Raw genomic sequence first — 22197 nt, 5'->3', positions numbered from 1 at the left:
ACACTGCAGCCACAGTGCACCGGTGGTGGAGGGAGTGAATGTTTAAGGTGGTGGATGTATTGTGTACTGGAATGTGCTGTATTGTATACTGGAATGTGCTGTGTGTAGGGCTCCGCCCATACCTGGCCCCGTTTGTAAGCTAGCTTCAGTCTGGCCTCAGTCTCCAGAAGGAAGACATCTCTCTCTCTTACGTGTTACTTTCTAAGTTAATAAAAGCCTTGTTTTTGTTCTGCTAACTTCGAGTCTCGGAATTATTGAGGCACATCACGCCCCATCCTATCTCTAATCTCCTCCAGCCCCACAACCCTCCGAAGTATCTGCACTCCTCCAATTCTGGCCTCTTGAACATCCCCGATTTTAAATCGCTCCACCATTGCCAGCCGTGCCTTCAGCTGACAAAGCTCTAAGCTCTGGAATTCCCTCTCTAAATACAAGTTGTTGTTGTTGTTGATTGCTCTTCGAAAGAGCCGGCACAGACTCGATAGGCCGAATGGCCTCCTTCTGTGCTGTACTATGCTCAGTCAAGCCACAGTAAAACATCAGTGTGAACGGGATGGAGGAGAAGCGGGAGACACCATCCTCCAGACAGGATGCAGCCTCACTCCTGCGGCCGTGTTACAGGGCAAACTACAGCAATACAAGGTTTAGAACGGATCCACCAACTGACCACAAAATCGCTGATACAACACAGGGGAAATTGCCAAGATACAATTGAAGATCAGAGCGACAGATCACAAATCCAGTTAAACAAACACTGGAGTTGTACCACAAACACCATCAACACAGAACACGCTTAAAAACAAAATAAGTGAGACACGAGGTCTGGTTAAATGCATCGTTTCTAAGATAGAAATTATCTTTTAAAACAGTCAATTGCAAAAATAATGCGTCTGTTAAGTAGAATACTTGGGTCGCTGAAGGTGTTTTTTTTAAGATGGGGTGAGCGGGGGAGATGGAAAGAGAGCTAAAACCACATTTCAACAATCTCTCTATCAAGTCACCGGCTCTGAGCTCAGTGCAAACTCGCTGCTAAAATCACAGCCCAGATAATAATGTTACATAAAACTCCGACAATCCCAATAACTTTAACTGGAGTGCTACTCACTTCCTGCATCACTGACACACAGCACCGATGTCTGAGGCTCCTGTTTCTGTGTTTCTCTCTCTGTCTCTGGATTATGTGGGGATTGGTCACGTGACCGTCTCTCACGTGATCGCAAAAGGTATCATTTCACTTCCGGGAAATTAGCTACTTTGGAGAGGGGAGGGAGCGAGCCTTTGCTGAGAGTCGCTTTAATTTAATTTGGTTTCATTGAGTTTGCAGATTAGCGCTCGGTCACGGCTGGTTAGTGCAGATCAGTGATTGTACAAGAGAGTGGAGCCGAGCCGAGCCAATAGCAACTTCAGCTTAAAGCGACACTGTCGCCACAGGGAATGTTACCATCGGGTGTCAGTGGCACCTTCTGGGTCCTGCTGCTTTTGGGGGCCGGTAGTTCATGGGGTCAACAGAAGAGGAGGAACATGCTTCTCATCGTCGGTGAGTGGGAAAGATCAGCATTTTCCTTCTTTCAATTCTCTCTCTTCCCCCCCCCCCCCCCCCTCCACTTTGCTCTTTTCATGATTACATAGTATTTACAGGCCATTCGGCCCAACAAATCCATGCTGGTGTTTATGCTCCATACGAGCCTCCCACCCCTCTTCATCTCGCCCTATCAACATATCCTTCTCTTCCTTTCTCCCTTGTCAGAAGTGTCGGCTTCTGAGTCAGAAGGTTGTGGGTTCAAGTCCCACTCCAGGGACTTGCGCACATGAAGCTAGGCTTCTGTCGGAGGTGCTGTCTTTCGGATGCGACGTTAAACCGAGGCCCCGTCTTGCTCTCTCGGGTGGACGTAAAAGATCCCATGGCACTATTTCGAAGACGAGATGGGGAGTTCTCCCCGGTGTTCTGGCCAATATATCTCCCTCAACTGACATAACAAAAATAAAACAGATTATCTGGTCATTATCACATTGCTGCTTGTGGGAGCTTGCTGTGCGCAAATTGGCTGCTGCGTTTTCTACATTACAACAGTGACTTAACTTCAAAAAAAGTACTTCATTGGCTGTAAAGCACTTTGAGACGTCCGGTGGTCGTGAAAGGCGCTATAGAAATGCAAGTCTTTCTTGTGTTAATCGAGCTTCCCCTTAAATGCATCTATGCTATTTGCTTCAACCACTCCCTGTGGTAGCGAGTTCCACATTCTCACCACTCTCTGGGTAAAGAAGTTTCTCCTGAATTCCCTATTAGATTTATTAGTGACTATCTTAGATTTATAGCCCCAAGGTCTGGTCTCCCCCGCAAGTGGAAACATCTTCTTTATGTTCACCCGATCAAACCCTTTCATAATCTTCAACCTTGATCAGGTCACCGCTCTAGAGAAAAGGGCCCCAGCCTGATGGGGGGGAGCAGATCCGCAGGTGTTGTGGGCCCTTCCTGTACCTGGCCCCAGTGCCCATTCTTTAACTGTGACTCTAGACAGGGAATGGAAGAGAGCTGTTTGATCATGGTGGCCGTCACATGATCCTGATCCTGCTGCACACACGCACTCCCCAGCAGGAGTCACCCAGGAATTCTGGCAGAAGCCCTGCCCGCCTCCCGATCCTCCCCCTCCCCCCGATCCTCCCCACCACCCCTCCCTGATCCTCGGTAACTCAGAGATACTGAGACTAATTCATAGAATCATAGAAATTTACAGCACAGGAGGAGGCCATTCTGCCCATCTTGCCCATGCCGGCCGACAAAGAGCTATGCAGCCGAATCCCACTTTCCTGCTCTTGGTCCATAGCCCTGTAGGTTACAGCACTTCAAGTGCATATCCAAGTACTTTTTAAATGTGATGAGGGTTTCTGCCTCTACCAGTCTTTCAGGCAGTGAGTTCCAGACTCCCACCACCCTCTGGGTGAAAATATTTCTCCTCAAATCCCCTCTAAACCTCCGACCAATTACTTTAAATCTATGCCCCCTGGTTATTGACCCCTCTGCTAAGGGAAATAGGTCCTTCCTATCCACTCTATCTAGGCCCCTCATAGCTTTATACACCTCAATTAAGTCCCGCCCCCCCCCCCCCCAGCCTCCTCTGTTCCAAAGAAAACAAACCCAGCCTATCCAATCTTTCCTCCTAGCTAAAACTCTCCAGTCCAGGCAACATCCTTGTAAATCTCCTCTGTACCCTCTCGAGTGCAATCACATCTTCCCTGTAATGTGGTGACCAGAACTGCACGCAGTACTCTAGCTGTGGCCTAACTAGTGTTTTATACAGTTCAAACATAACCCCCCTGCTCTTGCATTCTGTGCCTCGGCTAATAACGGCAAGTATCCCGTATACCTTCTTAACCACCTTACCTACCTATCCTGCTACCTTCAGGGATCTGTGGACCTGCACTCCAAGGTCCCTCTGTTCCTCTACACTTCTCGGTGTCCTACCATTTATTGCGTATTCCCTTTCCTTGTTAACCCTCCCCAAATGCATTACCTCACACTTCTCCAGATTGAATTCCATTTGCCACTGTTCTGCCCACCTGACCAGTCCATTGATTATCTCCCTGCAGTCTTCAGCTTTCTTCCTCATTATCAACCACACGGCCAATTTTTGTATCATCTGCAAACATTGTAGCAGCTTCACTGCTACCCTGACTCCGATCAACTAACTCAAAGAAAAGCAGCTTGCATTTATATAACTCCACTCATGTCCTCAGGATGTCCCAAAAGGATTCACGACCAATCAATTACTTCGAAGTCTAGTTACTGTTGTTACACAAACATGGTACCCAATTTCAGCAAAGACCCAGGAAAAGCAATGAGCTAAATGTTTTGGTGATGTTGGTTGAGGTGTAAATATTGGCCAGGACACCAGGGGGCGCTCCCCTGCTCTTCTGCGCATGGTGCCATGGGACCTATCACGTTCACCTGAAGAGCAATCTGTCTCATCTGCAAGACGGCATTGCTGGCAGTGCAGCACTCCCCAAGCACTCACTGGACTAGAGAGTCAGCTGAGATCACATGCTCACATCCTGGAGTGGGATTTCAATCCACGACCTGTGACTCGGAGGTGAGAGTGCTACCCACTGAGCCAAGCTGACACAGCGTTTGGTGTGAGTGGGACAGTGTGTCACTCTCACAAAGGCCCCCCGGTGCCCCCCTCCCAGTGTAACTCACACCAGCCCCTCCCATTATAACTCACACCAGCCCCTCCCAGTATAACTCTCACCCCCTCCCAGTGTGACTCACCCCCCTCCCAGTGTAACTCACACCCCCCCTCCCAGTGTAACTCACACCCCCCTCCCAGTGTAACTCACACCAGCCCCTCCCATTATAACTCACACCAGCCCCTCCCAGTATAACTCTCACCCCCTCCCAGTGTAACTCACCCCCCCTCCCAGTGTAACTCACACCCCCCCTCCCAGTGTAACTCACACCCCCCCTCCCAGTGTAACTCACACCCCCCCTCCCAGTGTAACTCACACCCCCCCTCCCAGTGTAACTCACACCCCCCTCCCAGTGTAACTCACACCAGCCCCTCCCATTATAACTCACACCAGCCCCTCCCAGTATAACTCTCACCCCCTCCCAGTGTAACTCACCCCCCCCCAGTGTAACTCACCCCCCCCTCCCAGTGTAACTCACCCCCTCCCAGTGTAACTCACACACCCCCTCCCAGTGTAACTCACACCCCCCCCAGTGTAACTCACACCAGCCCCTCCCAGTGTAACTCACACCACCCCCCTCCCAGTGTAACTCACACACCCCCTCCCAGTGTAACTCACACCAGCCCCTCCCAGTGTAACTCACACCAGCCCCTCCCAGTGTAACTCACACCAGCCCCTCCCAGTGTAACTCACACCCCCTCCCAGTGTAACTCACACCCAGCCCCCCTCCCAGTATAACAAGTTTAGCCTGATAATCGCTCCTGCGAAACATCCTGGGACGTTTCACTATGTTAAGGAGGCTAGATTATAAATGCAACCTATTGTTGTTGTTGTGGTCATGTGATTGCTGCCTGTGTTTGGGATTGTGAGATTCCTTGACAATGTCTGGGTGGACAATCCCGCCCGTGTGCTTCCTGTGACAGCTGATGATGCCGGCTTTGAGATGGAGGTGTATAATAACACGGCGATCAGGACCCCCAACCTCAACCAATTGGCAAAGCGCAGCGTCGTCTTCACAAATGCCTTCTCGTCCGTCAGCAGCTGCTCCCCCAGCCGCTCCGCCATCTTAACCGGACTGCCACAGGTAGGTTAACCGGTTTAACCGGACTGCCGCGGGTAGGTTAACCGGACTGCCGCGGGTAGGTTAACCGGACTGCCGCGGGTAGGTTAACCGGACTGCCGCGGGTAGGTTAACCGGACTGCCGCGGGTAGGTTAACCGGACTGCCGCGGGTAGGTTAACCGGACTGCCGCAGGTAGGTTAACCGGTTTAACCGGACTGCCGCGGGTAGGTTAACCGGACTGCCGCGGGTAGGTTAACCGGTCTGCCGCGGGTAGGTTAACCGGTCTGCCGCGGGTAGGTTAACCGGTCTGCCGCGGGTAGGTTAACCGCACTGCCGCGGGTCGGTTAACCTGTTTAACCAGAGGTATGGTGACTGACTCAATGGTAAGAAACTCCCATTGAGCTCCTATTCTGTTACCTGCAGCGTTTAAAGGATCGCCACACCCCATAAAGCTGAGACAAAGCTTTTGCTTCTTGTCCACAGTCAGGATGCCAGTTTCTCAGTGGCTCAGTGGGCAAATAGGTCAGGAAGGTCCCAGCAGTATTGTTTCACACAAAGGGCAGTAGAATTTGGAACTCCCTCCCCCAAAAGGCCGTGGATACTGGGGGTCAATTGGAGCTTTCAAGACTGAGCTCGATCGATTTTTGTTGGGTTTGGGTATGGAGGGATACGGAGCAAAAGCGGGTAAATGGAGTTGAGATGCAGATCAGCCATGTTTTCATTGAAGGGCAGAGCAGGCCCGAAGGGCTGAATGGCCTTCTTCTGTTCCTAATGTCCCTATGTTCAATCCCAGGGTTGGGGTGAGCGGGGTGATTGTCTTTCGGAGGTGCTGTGATCGGTGTTATGTCCCTGGGCTCAGGACGGGAAGATCGGCCCGTGCCCCTGCTCCCGATCAGAGCGTGAGCCAGTCACACTAGGTAGATGTCACTTGGGCCTCCTGCTGCCACTTGCTCCCCCCCTCTGAGCGTTCCCAAAGGAGCGGACTCTGTGTTGGGCATCGTGCCTCTCGGGTGCTGGTAACCCTCCAATACCTCGCCCGAGTTATCGTTCTCCACGTGTCAGCCAGGACACCAAGAGGGTCAGTTTCACTGGCAGTGGTTGAAGTTGAGGCAAAGTCAAATCGGGTGGGTGTATACTGGGCAGTTGATCCAGTTTTCATCACTGCCAAAGTTAAAAATTTCCCACCTCTTGCCTCTAAAATGTTGGAAGGCTATTTGACTGTGGGGGCATCACAGCTAAAGCATAATCCTATTTTCAACTTCTATCCCGCACACACACACAAGGCTTCTTCGACAGCCCCTCCCAAACCCGTGACCTCTACCACCTAGAAGGCAGCAGGCGCATGGGAACACCACCACCTCCAAGTTCCCCTCCAAGTCACACACCATCCTGGCTTGGAAGTATATTGCCGATCCTTCATCCTCGCTGGGTCAAAATCCTGGAATTCCCTCCCTAACAGCACTGTGGGAGCATTTTCACCACATGAACTGCAGCGGTTCAAGAAGGTGGCTTACCACCACCTTCTCGAGGGCAATTAGGGATGGGCAATAAATGCTGGCCTTGCCAGCGACGCCCACATCCCAGGAATGACATTTTTCAAAAAACACACACACACACACACACACACACACACACACACACACACACACATATATATTTTCCAGCAGAAGACACTGGATAGAGATTAGGAGCAAGAAACCTGTCCCATTCTTCACTCCTAAACATGGGGTACTGAGGCCAAGTGGGGAGTGGTCAGCCACACGCCACACAGACTGCAGACTGAACCCAAGAGCCTCCGGCTGTGTGTGTGGCTCAGTACCTCACTGGACGGTTCGCTGACCCACTGAAACGTTTGTGCGAGTGTTTGGAATGCAACTGAGGAAGGATTGGCGATATCCCGCACGGAGCTGATGGTTTGACTGACGTTTGTGTCTTGCAGCATCAGAATGGAATGTACGGACTGCACCAGACCGTTCACCACTTCAACTCCTTCGACGCTGTCAGAAGTTTACCGTTGCTGCTCAGACAAGCTCGGATCAGAACAGGTAAGGACTTTGGACGTCATCACAGGCCGCTGGGTCCAGATTACTAAACCGCTTTGTAAATTCTCGTCATTCACAATATCATCTCAATCTTTATTGCAAGAGGGTTGGAGTACAACAGCAAGGAAGTCTTGCTACAATTGTACAGGGCCCTGGTGAGACCACACCTGGAGTACTGGGCACAGTTTGCTCTCCTTATCCTTGGAGGCGGTGTGTTATCCTGCATGTAACACGCTCCAGCCCATGTGTTATCCTGCATGTAACACGCTCCAGCCCATGTGTTATCCTGCATGTAACACGCTCCAGCCCATGTGTTATCCTGCGTGTAACACGCCCCGGCCCGTGGGTTATCCTGCATGTAACACGCCCCAGCCCGTGTGTTATCCTGTGTGTAACCCCTCTCCAGCCCATGTGTTATCCTGCGTGTAACATGCTCCAGCCCATGTGTTATCCTGTGTGTAACACTCTCCAGCCCGTGTGTTATCCTGTGTGTAACATGCTCCAGCCCGTGTGTTATGCTGCGTGTAACACGCTCCAGCCCGTGTGTTCTCCTGTGTGTAACAGGCCCCAGCCCGTTATTGAGTATTTACTCCCTATGAGCAAGCTTGTGAAAATAAGAGATGTGACGCCCCTTAAAATATGGTTGCAATCTGGTCCCTGTTATCACACAGCTCTTGGCCTTCTGCTTACCTGCAAATGTTAACCGTCTTCTCTTCCCAGATACTGACTGACCTGCTTTGGATTTCCTGTATTTTCTGTCTTTATTTCAAATTCCCAGCACTTGCAGTTGTAATTTTTTTCCTTTCTGTTTGTACACAGCTGCCCAGACCTGCAATTATTCTTCCGCAGTCTTTATTGTTTTTTTTTGATTGTTCAGTTGTTTTTTTTTCAAGGAATAATCGGGAAGAAGCATGTTGGGCCGGAGTCGGTCTATCCCTTTGATTACGCAAAGACAGAGGAGAACCATTCTATCCTGCAGGTGGGGAGGAATATCACCAAGATCAAGCTGCTGGTCCGGGAGTTCCTGCACGGCACCGCGGACAGGTACCCGGACCCAGACCAGGAGGGCTGGCCGCTGATTCGGATTTCTTTACCCAAAATTCACCCCGGGGGTGGGTGGGGGGTGCGGTGTCTGACCCGTGTGTCACGAGGTGCGGGGGGGGGGTGGGGGGGGGCGATGCTGTCTTAACCAATGTTCTCTGTCATTTTTTGGGGGGTTCCGTGCAGCCCCTTTAACAGGCTGCGCGGCCCATTCTAAATACCTCGCCTGCGCGGTTATTCCATTTAAAAGCTGGTGAACCTGCTGCGTGGGACCTTCAGAGCAGCTTAAAGGGAACATTGGTCTGAACTGTTGGGGGGCGGTGTCTGTCTGACCTCCATACCTGTGTCTGGAGGGGGCGGGGGAGTCTGAACCCCTCTGTCTGGGGGGCAGGGTGTGTCTAGACCCCTCAATCTGGGGGTAGGGGGTGGCTGAACCCCTGTGTCTGGGGGGGAAGGGGTGTCTGGACCCTGTGTCTGGGGCATTGGGGACGTCTGATCCTCTGTGTCTGGGGGGAGGGGTGGGGGGGGGGTGATCCTCCGTGTCTGGGGGAGGGGAGGGGGGGTGTGATCCTCCGTGTCTGGGGGGAGGGGAGGGGGGGGTGTGATCCTCCGTGTCTGGGGGGAGGGGAGGGGGTGTGTGATCCTCTGTGTCTGGGGGGAGGGGAGGGGGGGTGATCCTCTGTCTGGGGGGAGGGGAGGGGGGGTGTGATCCTCTGTCCATTTACCCCTTTGTTTTTTTTTGTCCTTAGGCCGTTCTTTCTCTATGTGGCCTTTCATGACCCGCACCGGTGTGGACATTCCCAGCCCCAGTACGGGCTGTTCTGTGAGAAGTTTGGGAATGGGGAGAGTGGAATGGGCTGGATCCCAGACTGGCACCCACAACATTACACACCAGAGCAGGTCGAGGTAGGAGCACGAACACACGCACACACCAGTGTGTGCGCCAGGTGGCTGAGCGCAGGCTCGGGTCGGCTTGCGATGCCCTCTGGCCTGTGTCCACAGGAAGAACAGGCGCTTGGGTCAGGAGCGATGTTCCGGTTAAGCCCGGCGGCCGTGCAGCGGTCTGGAGCTCCCGCGCAGCCGGGGCACCGGATTTTAAATAGGAAAAAAACGCGGCATGCGCAGGAGTTTGAATGGGCCGCACAGCCCGTTAAAGGGACCACGCATTTAAACAAATAATTAAAGGGAACGTTGGTGAGGTGCCCGACAGAAGCTGGTTCTAGTGGAATTGCCTCCCTCGCAGGGAGTCGGTGCCCTCGGGGGGAGGGGGGGGGGGGACAGGAGAGAGACGCACTCCAATAGGGAGTCAGAGTCCGGGGGGGTGTGGGGGTAACAAGGCGAGATGTACCCCAATAGGAGATCGGAGTCTGTGGGGGGGGAGGAACGAGACGAGACGTACCCCAATAGGAGATCGGAGTCTGGGGGTGGGGTGGAAGGGGAGAGGTGATGGGTTTTTACTATCTCGTGACCATTCGCCTACTGACGTATTGCGATACATTGTTCAATATTTATCTTTTAGTTTATTTAATTTTAGTCGGATTACTTGTGCGGAGAGGCTATAGTTTGTCGCTTACTGTGCCTGTTGAGTTTTCTCCCCTCGCTGGTTGTGCTTCCCTCAGGATTGACCTGTGAATGTCTGGCCACGCTGCTTGTTCAGGAATCTGGGGCCGTGGCTTGCTGTGGGGACAAGTAGTTAGAAGAAATACTGCTTCATTTTTATCCCTTTTTAAGCTTCTCTTCCCTGTTGCTGTTCCTTTATCACCAGGTGCCCCACTTTCTACCCGACACACCAGCGTCCCGTGCTGACCTGGCAGCGCAGTACACCACGATCAGCCGTCTAGACCAAGGTAAGCTTACAGTACACCACGATCAGCCGTCTAGACCAAGGTAAGCTCACAGTACACCACGATCAGCCGTCTAGACTAAGTACACCACAATAAGGTGAGGGGTGTTAGGGGAACAGTTAGAGGGAAAAGAAGAACTTTATTTAGTGCTATTCTTGATCTCATGATGGCCCAACCCTTTTGAAGTGTGGTCACTGTTGTAATATAGGAAACAGCAGCCAATTTGTGCACAGCAAGCTCCCACAAACATATAATTCGTTTTTTCTCATGCTGGCTGAGGGATAAATATTGGCCAGGACACCGGGGAATAACTCTCCTGCTCTTCTTCACAATAGTGCCGTGGGATCTTTTGCATCCACCTGAGAGCAGCCGGGGCCTCGGTTTAATGTCTCATCCGAAAGACGGCACCTCTGACAGTGCAGCACTCCCTCGGCACTGGCACTGGGCGCGTCGGCCAAGATTTTGTGCTCAAGGTCTCTGAAGCAGGACTTGAACCCACAACCTTCCAACGTAGAGGCGCGAGTGTTGCCCACTGAGCCAAGGCTGACACCACTGTGGTGTTTTACCCCTCGCCCCGTGGCATGGTCCTGGCCTTCACTTGTCACGAGCCCCACAATAATGCGACTGGAAGCCGGAGCTCACTCCTTGGGAATTCCCAGTCGCAGACCCGGGTCCCAATCTGAGCGCCGGATTCCAGTGACACACCGACTGCTACTGAGGCCCCTTGGCACAATGTTAGTGGGAAATTGTGCTGTTCAGGTAACCCACAGGCCAAGCATCATGAACCCTGACCCTCCACGTTACTTACGTTAGCTGTTGGATTATTGTGTGCGTAAATGAAATACGAGGGGTATCCAACCCCCTAGCAGGGCTATGGGGCAAGAGCAGGGGGAGTGGGACAAATGGGGTAGCTCTACCAAAGAGCCGGCATAGGCACAATGGGCTGAAAGGCCTCCTTCTGACCATCTCTCCCTCTTCCTTTGAACTGTGTGCAGGGATCGGGCTGGTGCTGAGAGAGCTGTGGGAGGCTGGACATGCCAATGACACGCTGGTGATTTACAGCTCCGATAATGGAATCCCGTTCCCCAACGGAAGGACGAACCTGTACCACTCGGGCATCGCCGAGCCTCTGCTGGTCCACTCGCCAGAGCACACTGGGCGCTGGGGTCAAGTCAGCCAATCATACGTCAGCTTACTAGGTACGCAGCGCCATTCGTGGGTCAGGAATAACATCGCCTTAAAGAGTCACTCGGGTTCAGCCCCCCCGTGGCTCCGCGGATAAATGCACCGCCAAGCCGCGCAGATCAGGACGATCCCAGTTTCATTCTCTTGTGGTGCTTCTGCTCGCGGCTCTAGTGCCCCCTGCTGGACGAGAGCCAGTATGGACGCGGGTGCAGACATGATCGGGCTGGGCTGTGCTGCCTTCTGTTGTCGAATATCCTGCTGACACTCACCGGTCTGTGCTCTCGGGTGAAGAATGGCCAATTGGGTGAGGAACTGGAAGGCATCGTGAGCTGGTGACTGTGACAGCAGGCATCTTCAGGACAGGAGTCCTCCCGCCACAAGGGACGGACGGTCCAGGGGAAGGACATGGTGTTCAAAGTATAGCACCCGATTGTCTCAACGACAAAGCAAAGGGTTCCAGCCAGGATGGTTGGGTCGGTGGGGTCGGGCTGGGGACGGTAGGGTCGGGCTGGGACGGTGGGGTCGGGCTGGGGACGGTGGGGTCAGGCTGGGATGGTGGGGTCGGGCTGGGACGGTGGGGTTGGTGGGGTTGGGCTGGGGATGGTGGGGTCGGGCTGGGACGGTGGGGTCGGGCTGGGACGGTGGGGTCGGGCTGGGGACGGTGGGGTCAGGCTGGGACGGTGGGGTTGGGCTGGGACGGTGGGGTCGGGCCGGGTCGGGCTGGGGACGGTGGGGTCAGGCAGGGTCGGGCTGGGACGGTGGGGTCGGGTGGGGTCGCGCTGGGGACGGTGGGGTCGGGCTGGGACGGTGGGGATGGTACAGTGGGGTTGGGCTGGGACGGTGGGGATGGTGGGGTCGGGCTGGGGCGGTGGAGTCGGGCCGGGTTGGTGGGGTCGGGCTGGGGACGGTGGGGTCAGGCAGGGTCGGGCTGGGACGGTGGGGTCGCTGGGGTTGGGCTGGGGGTCGGTGGGGTCGGGCTGGGACGGTGGGGATGGTGGGGTCGGGCTGGGGCGGTGGAGTCGGGCTGGGGGCGGTGGGGTCGGGCTGGGTCGGTTGGGTTTGGGCGGGGCCGGGCCGGGACGGGCGGGGTCGGGCCAGGTCGGGCTGGGTTCAGTGGGAACAGGGCGGGGTCGGGCTGTGTCGGTGGGGTCAGTGGGGACCAGGTGGGGCACCAGTTAGGAATGCTGTTTGCTTTCTGAGTAGCGGGCTTTTCCTGTGCGCGCCAGCTCTGACTGCCCACACTTGCTGTCGAGGCTCCCACGATGAGTGGCCACTTGTACAACATGCTGCTGGCACCCGGAGCAAGGCAGGGCAGCAAAGAGTCGCCCCTTCAGGAGAGCAGAGAGAGAGAATATTAAAATAGGAATTAAACCAATCCTTACTGTTTGTCTCTGCAGATATAACCCCGACTATCCTCGACTGGTTCTCCATCCCTTACCCCACCTACAGTATCTTCGGAAAGGATAAGGTGGTACGCCTGACCGGCAGGTCCATTCTCCCAGCACTGGACTCGGAGCAGCCCTGGCCCACTGCGTTTGCCAGTCAGAGTCACCATGAGGTCACCATGTATTACCCCATGAGAGCCATGCACTACCTGCAGTACCGTCTAGTCCATAATATTCACTTCAAGATGCCTTTCCCCATCGACCAGGACTTTTACCTATCGCCCACCTTCCAGGACCTGTTGAACAGGACCCAGTCTGGCCGCCCGACTCACTGGGAGAAGTCCCTCCAGCAGTATTACTACAGGGAGCGCTGGGAGCTCTTCGACACGGGGGAGGATCCCGCCGAGACCCACAACCTCGCCTCGGACCCGCGGTACAAGGACGTGCTGGAGAACATGAAGGGACGACTGAAGAAGTGGCAGTGGATTACCTACGACCCCTGGGTGTGTGCCCCAGACGGAGTGTTGGAAGACCAAGGACCTTATAAACTGGACCCTCAGTGCAGACCACTGCACAACGAACTGTAATGTGGCGGGGGGGGGGCGGGGGGGGAGCTGTTATTTAAAGGAGTTTGACATTGAAGCAGTTGCATGTCTTATTTACGCGGTGTTAGCAGGAGGTAACAGTGATAAACGGAATGTGTTGGTCCAGTTTACATCTTGCTAAATGGGCACGGTGGGCCGAATGGCCTCCTTCTGTGCTGTATCATTCACTGATTCTATATAGTATTTTTGTACATTGGAGGATCAGCGGATTTGTTCTGATGACCCTGGAGAGGTGGGCGGCGGGGGGGTGGGAGGGTTGGTAGGAAGAGTGTTGCTGGGCAGCAGGAATGCACAGAGCTTCCCTAACCTGGTATGGGGTCAGTGTGTCCGTGAGTTTCATGGGCTGAATGATGGTGCATTCAGCCCACCTTGTATCAGCCCATCGCTCCCTCGCAGAGGGGTGTTGTGGAGTTAGTGAGGGGGGTGGGGGGGGTGCTCGCGTTGTAAAGGGGGCTTCTGGTTTCTGTCTTGCTGATGACTTGAGATGAAATGCGTGAATGGGAAGTTTTAATTAAAGAGCTTTTCTTTCGTAAAGCAGCCTTGGACTGTTGGGATACACGTGTCCAGGAATCACTTGACTGGTAGTCCGGGGACAGCTGAACGTAGCAAAAGAAATTTAGATTGTGCAGACAACAACAACAACTTGCATTTATACAGCGCCTTTAACGTAGTAAAATGTCCCAAGGCGCTTCACAGGAGCGTTATCAAAAGTTTGACACCGAGCCATGTAAGGAGATATTAGGGCAGATGAGAGGTAGGTTTTAGGGAGCGTCTTAAAGGAAGAAAGAGAAGTGGAGAGGTTTAGGGAAGAAATTCCAGAGTTTCGGGCCCAGGCAGCTGAAGTCACGGCCGCCAAAGGTGGAGCGATTATAATCAGGGATGCGCAAGAGGCCAGAATTAGAGGAGCGCAGAAATCTCGGAGGGTTGTGGGGCTGGAGGAGATTAGAGATAGGGAGGGGTGAGGCCATGGAGGGATTTGAAAACGAGGATGAAATTTTTTTAATTGAGGCGTTGCTTAACCAGGGCCAATGTAGGTCAGCGAGCACAGGGGTGATGGGTGAAGGGACTTGGCGCGAGTTAGGACACGGGCAGCAGAGTTCTGGATGAGCTCAAGTTTACGTAGGGTGGAATGTGGGAGGCCGGCCAGGAGTGCGTTGGAATAGTCAAGTCTAGAGGTAACAAAGGCATGGATAAGGGTTTCAGCAGCGGATGAGCTGAGACGGATGGAGTCAGGCGATGTTACGGAGGTGGTAATAGGCGGTCTTAGTGATGGCACAGATGTGTGGTTGGAAGCTCATCTCGACAATCTAAGAAACTCTGGGAGATTCATCACCAGTCTTGCCCAACTATCCATTTCCTATGTGTCCCAATCTCCTTACCAACACAGAACTGGAAAGGACAAACATAGAAACACAGAAGATAGGAGCAGGCCATTCGGCCCCTCGAGCCTGCTCCGCCATTTAATGAGATCATGGCTGATCATCCAAATTCAGTACCCTGTCCCTGCTTTCTCCCCATATCCCTTGATCCCTTTAGCCTTCCGTTCCATTGGGCCGGTGCCAAAGGTCAGAGACCCCTGACCCCACTTGACCTCTAATGCCCTTCACTTGCCCTGTCTGTCAAACATTTGTCCATCAGCCTTCAATTCACAACTTTCTCCACTTGCACTGCCTCTTTGGGCAGATTGCTCCAGGTAGGCCCCTTGTATTACTGGAAACTCCAGGTGAAGGGCCAGGGCTCACAGGGCAGGAGGATAGACACCCCCACAATAGGCAGGAGTAGCAGAGAATGTGAGATGGGTCAAGAAGCCGTGACAAGCTGACGGCAAGCTTGGGTTTTGAAAGCCGATAAGAGATTTATTGAATAGTTTCCAGCGCCTGGTCGAGGTGGTAGGAGGAGCTGACTGAAGGGGGCGCTATGCCTCTCTGACTGACATAGTGGGTCTGTCAAAGTTCAGCAGTGCGGGGGTCAAAGTTCGGCGCCACCATCGGTGCCAACTGAACAGTCTTTAAAGAGCAGCCAACTCGACCGAGGCTACTGCACACTTGTCCATGAACAAGCAGCTCTCTGGGTATGATCCCGTCATTTCCACAGAGTCACAGTCACATCGCCCAGAGCTTCAGGACAGCTGTCTCTGGATTTCAACCTTAAACTAAAACCTTAACAAATAAATATGCTTTGCAATTGCCTCCCCAAAACCTCTCCGCCTCTCTCCTTTAAGACGCTCCTGAAAACCTACCTCTTTGACCAAGCTTTTGGTCACCTGTCCCAACGCCTCCTGCTTAGATTTCAATTTTTGTCTGATAACTCTATTGTGAAGCGCCTTGGGACATATGTTAAAGGTGCAAGTTATAAGTGCAAGTTGTTGTTGATCACTCACAGTGAGGGTGCAGCATGGGCCAGGTGCACACGGACGCTCCGTCTAATCTTGTCCCACCAGTATACAGGAGAAGAGCACTCCCTCCTGCAGCAGTGTGGCATCTGCAGCCCTTGCACTGGTCAAGTCCTGGCCTCCCGGGGTGAGATGGCTGTTTCACAGCCGTGTTGTGTTAGGCACAGCTCAATGCTGCGAACCTGCCCCCAGTAGGAACCAGATTGCGATAGCAAAATACTGCAGATGCTGGAAATCCGAAATAACAACAGGAAATGCTGGAAAAACTCAGCAGGCCAAGGCAGCATCCGTGGAGAGAGAAATAGAGTCAACGTTTCGGGTCGAAGACCCTTCGTCAGGACTGAGAAAAGGCAGGAAATGAAACAAAAGGCAGTTTGGGGGCTGGGAAATGGGGGAGGGAATGAAAGAAGAGACATTAAGAGATATTCAAGGTGAGACGAGATGGTAATAGGACAGGTAAAGAAACAAACAATGGCTCGAGATGAAGTGTGAAATGCGCTGGCAGAGTGAGCGACAGCTGCCATGTGGGAGAGAGGAAAAAAGGAAAAGGCACAAACCCAAAAGTGTGGATAAAAAATATAAAAATATAATAGGGGCCGAGGTTATGATCTGAAGTTGTTGAACTCGACATTGAGTCCGGAAGGCTGTAAAGTGCCTAATCGGAAGATGAGGTGCTGTTCCTCGAGCTTGCGACTGCTCAATCACACGCACCAAGTCCCAGAGGTGAAAGATCAGTCTGTTAAGTCACTGCCACGTGACCAGCAACTGGAGGGTAGCGTGAGGCACAGGGAAATTCCAGCTGGTCCACAGCGGTGGCAGTTTATACTAAGGCACTACCAGCAGAGGGAACAACAGCACCATATGAGAGAGGACTGTGGCACCGGCAGCTGCTGTGAACACTGAACTGCTACAAATAATCGATCAGATAAAGTATCCAACAAGTGTCTAAAACAGGTAACGGCTCTGGGCAAAAAAGGTTAGATTGACGGCCAATGAATACGTGCATGTTTTAGAGTTACATTAATAAGATGCTTTACAGAAATGCTTTGCATTTGTACAAGAGCCTTTAACATCCACAGGACAGCAAATGAATGACCTTTGAAGTGTAGTCACTGTTGTAAAGTAGGGAAACACGGCAGGCAATTTGTGCAAAGCAAGTTCCCACAAATAGCAATGAGATACATGACCAGATCATCTGTTTTTGGTTATGTTGGTTGAGGGATAAATATTAGCCAGGACATCAGGGAGAAATCAACTGCTCTTCTTCGAAATAGTGCCATGGAATCACCTGTCCTAATATCGCCTTATGTGGCTCGTGTCCAATTTTGTTTGATAATCACTCCTGTGAAGCGCCTTGGTATGTTTTACTATGTTAAAGGTGCTATGTAAATGCAAGTTGTTGTTGTTGAGCCAAGACTGACACGTGGGAGGTGGATTTCCCCAAGGGTTCTCCTGCTCACCTACCATAACTTCAGTTGATGTGCAGTGGAAACCCCGGGAAACTGACATAAACATCGTTACATCGGATGGGCGGGCATTCCCCACCCCCAGTGACCATTACTGACGGTGACAGATTTTGTCAGGACATTGTCTCTCGGGTATTTAGGAACATCGGAACAGGAGGAGGCCACTCAGCCCCTCGAGCCTGTTCCGCCATTCGATGGGATCATGGCTGATCTGTATTTTAACTCCACCTACCCACCTTGGTTTCCTAACCCTTAATACCCTTGCCTCTATCACTCAGTTTTGTAATTTTCAATTGACCCCCCGGCCTCAACAGCTTTTTGGGAGAGTCCAGATTTCCACAACCCCTTGTGCTGCCTGACATCACCCCTGAACGGCCTGGCTCTAATTTTAAGGTTATGCCCCCTTGTTCTGGACTCCCCCCACCAGAGGAAATAGTTTCTCGCTAGCTTACTGTAAGGGTAAAGCGGGAGAGCTTCTTCTCCCCGAGACGGACCCTCTGATATAAAGGGTCGACGTCCGCCTTATTCCCAATCAATCACTCGGAGTCCGGAGGTTCGTTCAGTAAATCAACTTTATTACAAGTCGACAGGGGAGACACTCATCCGGGGGACGAATGCTCTCTGATCACTGAAAATCCTCTACCTTATATACAGTTTTTGTTCTGAGTCGTGGCTATTGTCCCACAATTATTTACATTACATATATACATTTCTTGCATCCTACAGGTGGTTTCGGGTGCAAATTCTTGCAGTCCGTGTGCACATTAATCTGGCGACTCCAATGTTAAATTTAAGTAAATCAAATTAAACTGCTTTGAAAGATTTCACCATAGCAACCGCGACTCCAAGGTTATTTCTAATACTTTACTCAATTTGTGGTTTGTAGTCTTGACCACATTACACCATACTTCCTGTTACAAATCTCATCATCATAAAGAAACTACTCATGAAATAACACTGGACGGCCAGCTGGTGGCGCCGTCCAAGGAGTATAAATACTCGGGCGTGGGCCCAGCTTGCTCAGGGACATTTTGTAAGACAGGAACTAGTGAAGTACAACTAGACCTCCATGTTCTGAAACAAGTTGATTAAAGCCTTGCTTTATACTCAAACCAAGTGTGTAGTGAGTTTTATTACATCAATTTAATCAACTTGTTATCGACTCCACGCTCAGTGATTTCGGGAACAGCCAGCTACGACTTCAACTGCAGAAGGGAACTCTGGCATAGTAATCAATCCATCATGGACAAACTACTCAGACCGCCCGTCTTGACCTGGACCCAAATTCACCTACAACTGCTAAGGTATGGAAACACTGGCATCGTACTTTCAGCAACTTCCTCAGGGTGTGTGGTGAGAATGTTCCTGATAAATTAGAGATACTTGCCAATTATGTATCTCCTCATGTATTTGACTATATCGAAGACTGTGTAGACTATGACTCCGCTATCCTAATATTACAGCGACTATATGTTAAGACCCCAAACAAAATTTTTGCTCGGCATCTACTGGCCACAACTCGACAACAACCCAGGGAATCACTTGGCGAATTCCTTCAGAAACTTTGCAGGCTCAGCAAGGATTGTAATTTTAAAAGCTGTCACAGCTGAGCAGTACCAGGAGGAGTTAACTTGTGATTCCTTTATTAATGGGATTGCATCTCCTGTCATACGCCAGTGTCTGTTGGAGAATAAACCCCTCGAGTTACAGGCTGCCTATGACCAGGCATGTTTCCTGGATTAGCAAAGAAGAATGCAGATACCTATCTTTTACCTCGTGCACAGGCTGCTGCTATCACTTTTAATGACTCCTTCAATAGGTCTCGGGCGGAAGCCCTCACTGATGATGACTCTAACCTAGCCGATGACAACCCAGCCGATGACAACCCTACCCTAGAAGCCTTCACTGATGACGACCCCGCCCTAGCGGCATCTTGGCAATCTGGAAGAAAGTGTTTCTTCTATGGAGGTGCGTTCCATTATAGGAAATTTTGTCCTGCTCATAAATGCAACCTGCAATCATTGCAGCAAGAAAGGTCACTTTTCTAAGGTATGCCAGTCAAGAGCCTCTGTTAGCAAGAAAGGCCACTTTTCTAAGGTATACCGGTTGCGAGTTCCTGTTAGTTTTGCAGCTACTATCTATAAAACTGCTCCTCCCCCAAGAGCCACTACTAAGGTTACAGCTGCTAGCTATGAAACTGCTCCTCCCCCAAGAACCACTACTAAGGTTACAGCTGTCCAGGGTAAAACTGCCCCTCCTCCCATCACAGCTGTTTTTCCCCAAAGTCTGTCCCATGCAGCCACGAAGGTTTCGGTAAATGGACACATTTTGAGTGCACTAATTGACTCATGCAGCTCTGACAGCTTCATTAGTGAGTGGGCTGTCAGTAAGTTAAAACTGCGTATTTACCCCTCGGACAGGGAAATTGCAATGGCTCTGACGACACTGACCACCAATTCTTCCAGCTATTGTCTTGTCGACCTTGTTCTCAATGGCCGCACTTATTTCTCCACCCGGCTCGGGGTGCTCAAAAACCTATGCAGCGATGTGCTCCTGGGACAGGATTTCCAGAAACAACACAAAAGACTCACTTTAGAGTTTGGAGGGTCAAAGCCGGAGCTTACTATTTCCAAAGTACCGTTTTGTGCGCTTTTGGCGGCTTCGCTCGACGAGTCCTCCTTGTTTACCAATCTTTCCCCCCGATGTAAGCCCATAGTCATTAAATCACGATGTTTCAGCCAAGATGATCGATCCTTTATCGAGGCAGAAATCTCTCGCCTTCTAGCTGACGGTATCATTGAGCCATGTTCATCTTCCTGGCGGGCTCAAGTCGTCATTGTTAAAAATCCTCTGAAGCAACACAAGAAACATCTTTGCATCGATTACTCGCAAACTATTAACCAGTATACCGACCTGGATGCCTACCCACTACCACGCATTGATGACATGGTCAATAACCTTGCCAACTACAAGGTATTTTCAACTTTAGATTTAAAGAGCGCATATCATCAAGTACCGTTAAAGGACTCTGACAAAAAGTATATGGCCTTTGAGGCCAATGGTCGGCTTTACCAGTTTTGTCGCCTTCCATTTGGGGTCACCAATGGGGTGGCCGTCTTTCAATGGGCAATAGATAGCCTAGTCAAACAGGAGAACTTAACGGACACCTTTCCATATCTGGATAATATCACCATTGCTGGCCAATCTCCAGAAATTATTTGACATTCTCCGTCATCGCAACTTAACCTTAAATGAGTCCAAATCTGTGAAATCAGTACCATCAGTCAACATCCTTGGCTATTGAGTGGGCAACGGTGTCATCAAACCGGATCCGGAGCGACTTTGTCCACTTCAGGAGCTCCCTCCCCGTAAGAATCTCGGCTCTCTTCATCGGGCACTCAGCATGTTCGCCTATTATGCGAAATGGATACCCCACTTCTCCGACAAGATCCAGTCCCTGCTTCACACAAAGTCATTTCCATTGGAGGCAATGGCTATTTCAGCTTTCAACCTCCTCAAGCGACAACTGGAAAAAGCCACGCTTCATTCCATTGATGAAAATCTTCCTTTCGTGGTCGAGTGCGATGCATCGGATGCGGCGATCTCTGCTACCTTGAATCAAGGTGGTCGACCCGTTGCATTTCTGTCCAGAACTTTGCAGGGTAGCGAGCTCCATTATCCTCCTGTCGCGAAGGAGGCTACAGCCATCATCGAAGCTGTACGTAAATGGAGTCATTTTCTCGCTCGTCGCCATTTCACACTTACAACTGATCAGTGCTCTGTGGCCTTTATGCTGGATAACCGGAAACGCACTAAGATCAAGAATAACAAAATACAACTCTGGAGAATGGAATTGGCTGCCTTTGGATACACCATACATTATCGACCCGGCAAAGTGAATGTGGCCCTGGATACCCTCACGCGGGCATTCTGCTCTTCTATGTCAACTTCGACTCTTGCGGATCTTCATACTGACTTATGCCATCCTGGCGTTGCCCGTATGTTGCACTTTGTGCGATCTAAAAATCTCCCATTTTCTACGGAAGATGTGAAAAGAACATGCTCCTCCTGTAGAATTTGTGCGGAATTAAAACCGCAATTCTTCCGTCTGTCGGATGGCTCGCTCATACATGCTACACAGCCTATGCAGCGACTCAGCATTGACTTTAAAGGGCCATTGCCTTCCTCAACATGAAACACCTACTTACTGACTATGGTGGACGAATATTCACGCTTTTCCCTGTCCCAATATGCTTACTTCCACAGTGATCAAATGCCTCGATCAGGTCTTTTCCCTTTGCAGTACGGCCAATTTCATCCACTCTGATCGGGGTCCCTCCTTCATGTCAACTTCTATGTTTCTATGTAAGAAAAACTGGAATTGGAAAACAAAAACATAGAAAGTAAATTGGAAGGACAGAGGAATCAAGGGCTAGATAGTAGTCAACAAGCAGGTTTGTCTGTACTAAATGGTATATACATCAATGCAAGGAGTATAGTGAACAAGGCAGATGAGCTGAAGGTACAGGTAGATACTTGGGACTATGATATTATAGCTATTACAGAGACATGGCTGAAAGAGGGGCAGGTATGGCAGCTCAACATTCCTGGTTACAGGATTTTCAGACGGGATAGAGAGGGAGGTAAAAAGGGAGGGGGGGCAGCGGTATTGATTAAAGAAACTATTACAGCTGTGAGGAGGGATGATATGTTGGAGGGATCATCAAACGAGGCCATATTGGTCGAATTGAAAAACAAAAAAGGGGCGATCACACTGGGAGTGTACTACAGACCCCCAAACAGTGAGAGGGAGATAGAAGAACAAACATGCAGACAAATTTCTGAGAAGTGCAAAAACTATAGGGCAGTAATTGTAGGGGATTTCAACTACCCCAATATTAACTGGGATAAAATTAGTGTGAAGGGTATAAAAGATGCGGAATTCCTAAAATGCATCCAGGAGAACTTTTTTTAGCCAGTATGTGGCAAG

At 51.2% G+C, this 22197-nt stretch overlaps 2 protein-coding genes across 3 annotated transcripts in view; one reads left to right on the top strand and one right to left on the bottom strand.

The window, feature by feature from the left end:
* The window catches only part of slc26a11 (solute carrier family 26 member 11), a 30513-nt gene extending 29259 nt beyond the window's left edge, over positions 1 to 1254 (bottom strand). For both annotated transcript variants that reach the window (XM_085963854.1, XM_085963855.1), the window contains exon 1: positions 1106 to 1254. The gene's annotated coding sequence lies outside the window, so the exon portion shown is untranslated. The remainder of the gene's footprint in view (positions 1 to 1105) is intronic.
* Positions 1236 to 18039, top strand: sgsh (N-sulfoglucosamine sulfohydrolase (sulfamidase)). The gene is made up of 8 exons (XM_085963856.1): positions 1236 to 1537; positions 5109 to 5269; positions 7187 to 7292; positions 8183 to 8333; positions 9080 to 9236; positions 10096 to 10177; positions 11170 to 11373; positions 12757 to 18039. The coding sequence occupies exons 1-8, from the start codon at positions 1435 to 1437 to the stop codon at positions 13329 to 13331; spliced, it is 1539 nt and encodes a 512-aa protein (XP_085819982.1). The 5' UTR covers positions 1236 to 1434; the 3' UTR covers positions 13332 to 18039.
* Positions 18040 to 22197: the final 4158 nt, after the last annotated feature.

This window comes from Somniosus microcephalus, chromosome 21, assembly GCF_052327205.1.
Source record: "Somniosus microcephalus isolate GS21.2 chromosome 21, FLI_Smic_1.0, whole genome shotgun sequence".
NCBI classification, from domain to species: Eukaryota; Metazoa; Chordata; class Chondrichthyes; order Squaliformes; family Somniosidae; genus Somniosus; species Somniosus microcephalus.
This window is presented reverse-complemented; position numbering and strand designations above follow the sequence as displayed.

Bases quoted from the DNA above. Each gene is read 5' to 3' on its own strand.
- sgsh (XM_085963856.1), top strand. From the start codon at position 1,435: ATGTTACCATCGGGTGTCAGTGGCACCTTCTGGGTCCTGCTGCTTTTG. The intron at 7,293-8,182 runs GTAAGGACTTTG...TTTTTTTTCAAG, and splicing joins ACAAGCTCGGATCAGAACAG to GAATAATCGGGAAGAAGCAT. The intron at 9,237-10,095 runs GTAGGAGCACGA...CTTTATCACCAG, and splicing joins ACACACCAGAGCAGGTCGAG to GTGCCCCACTTTCTACCCGA.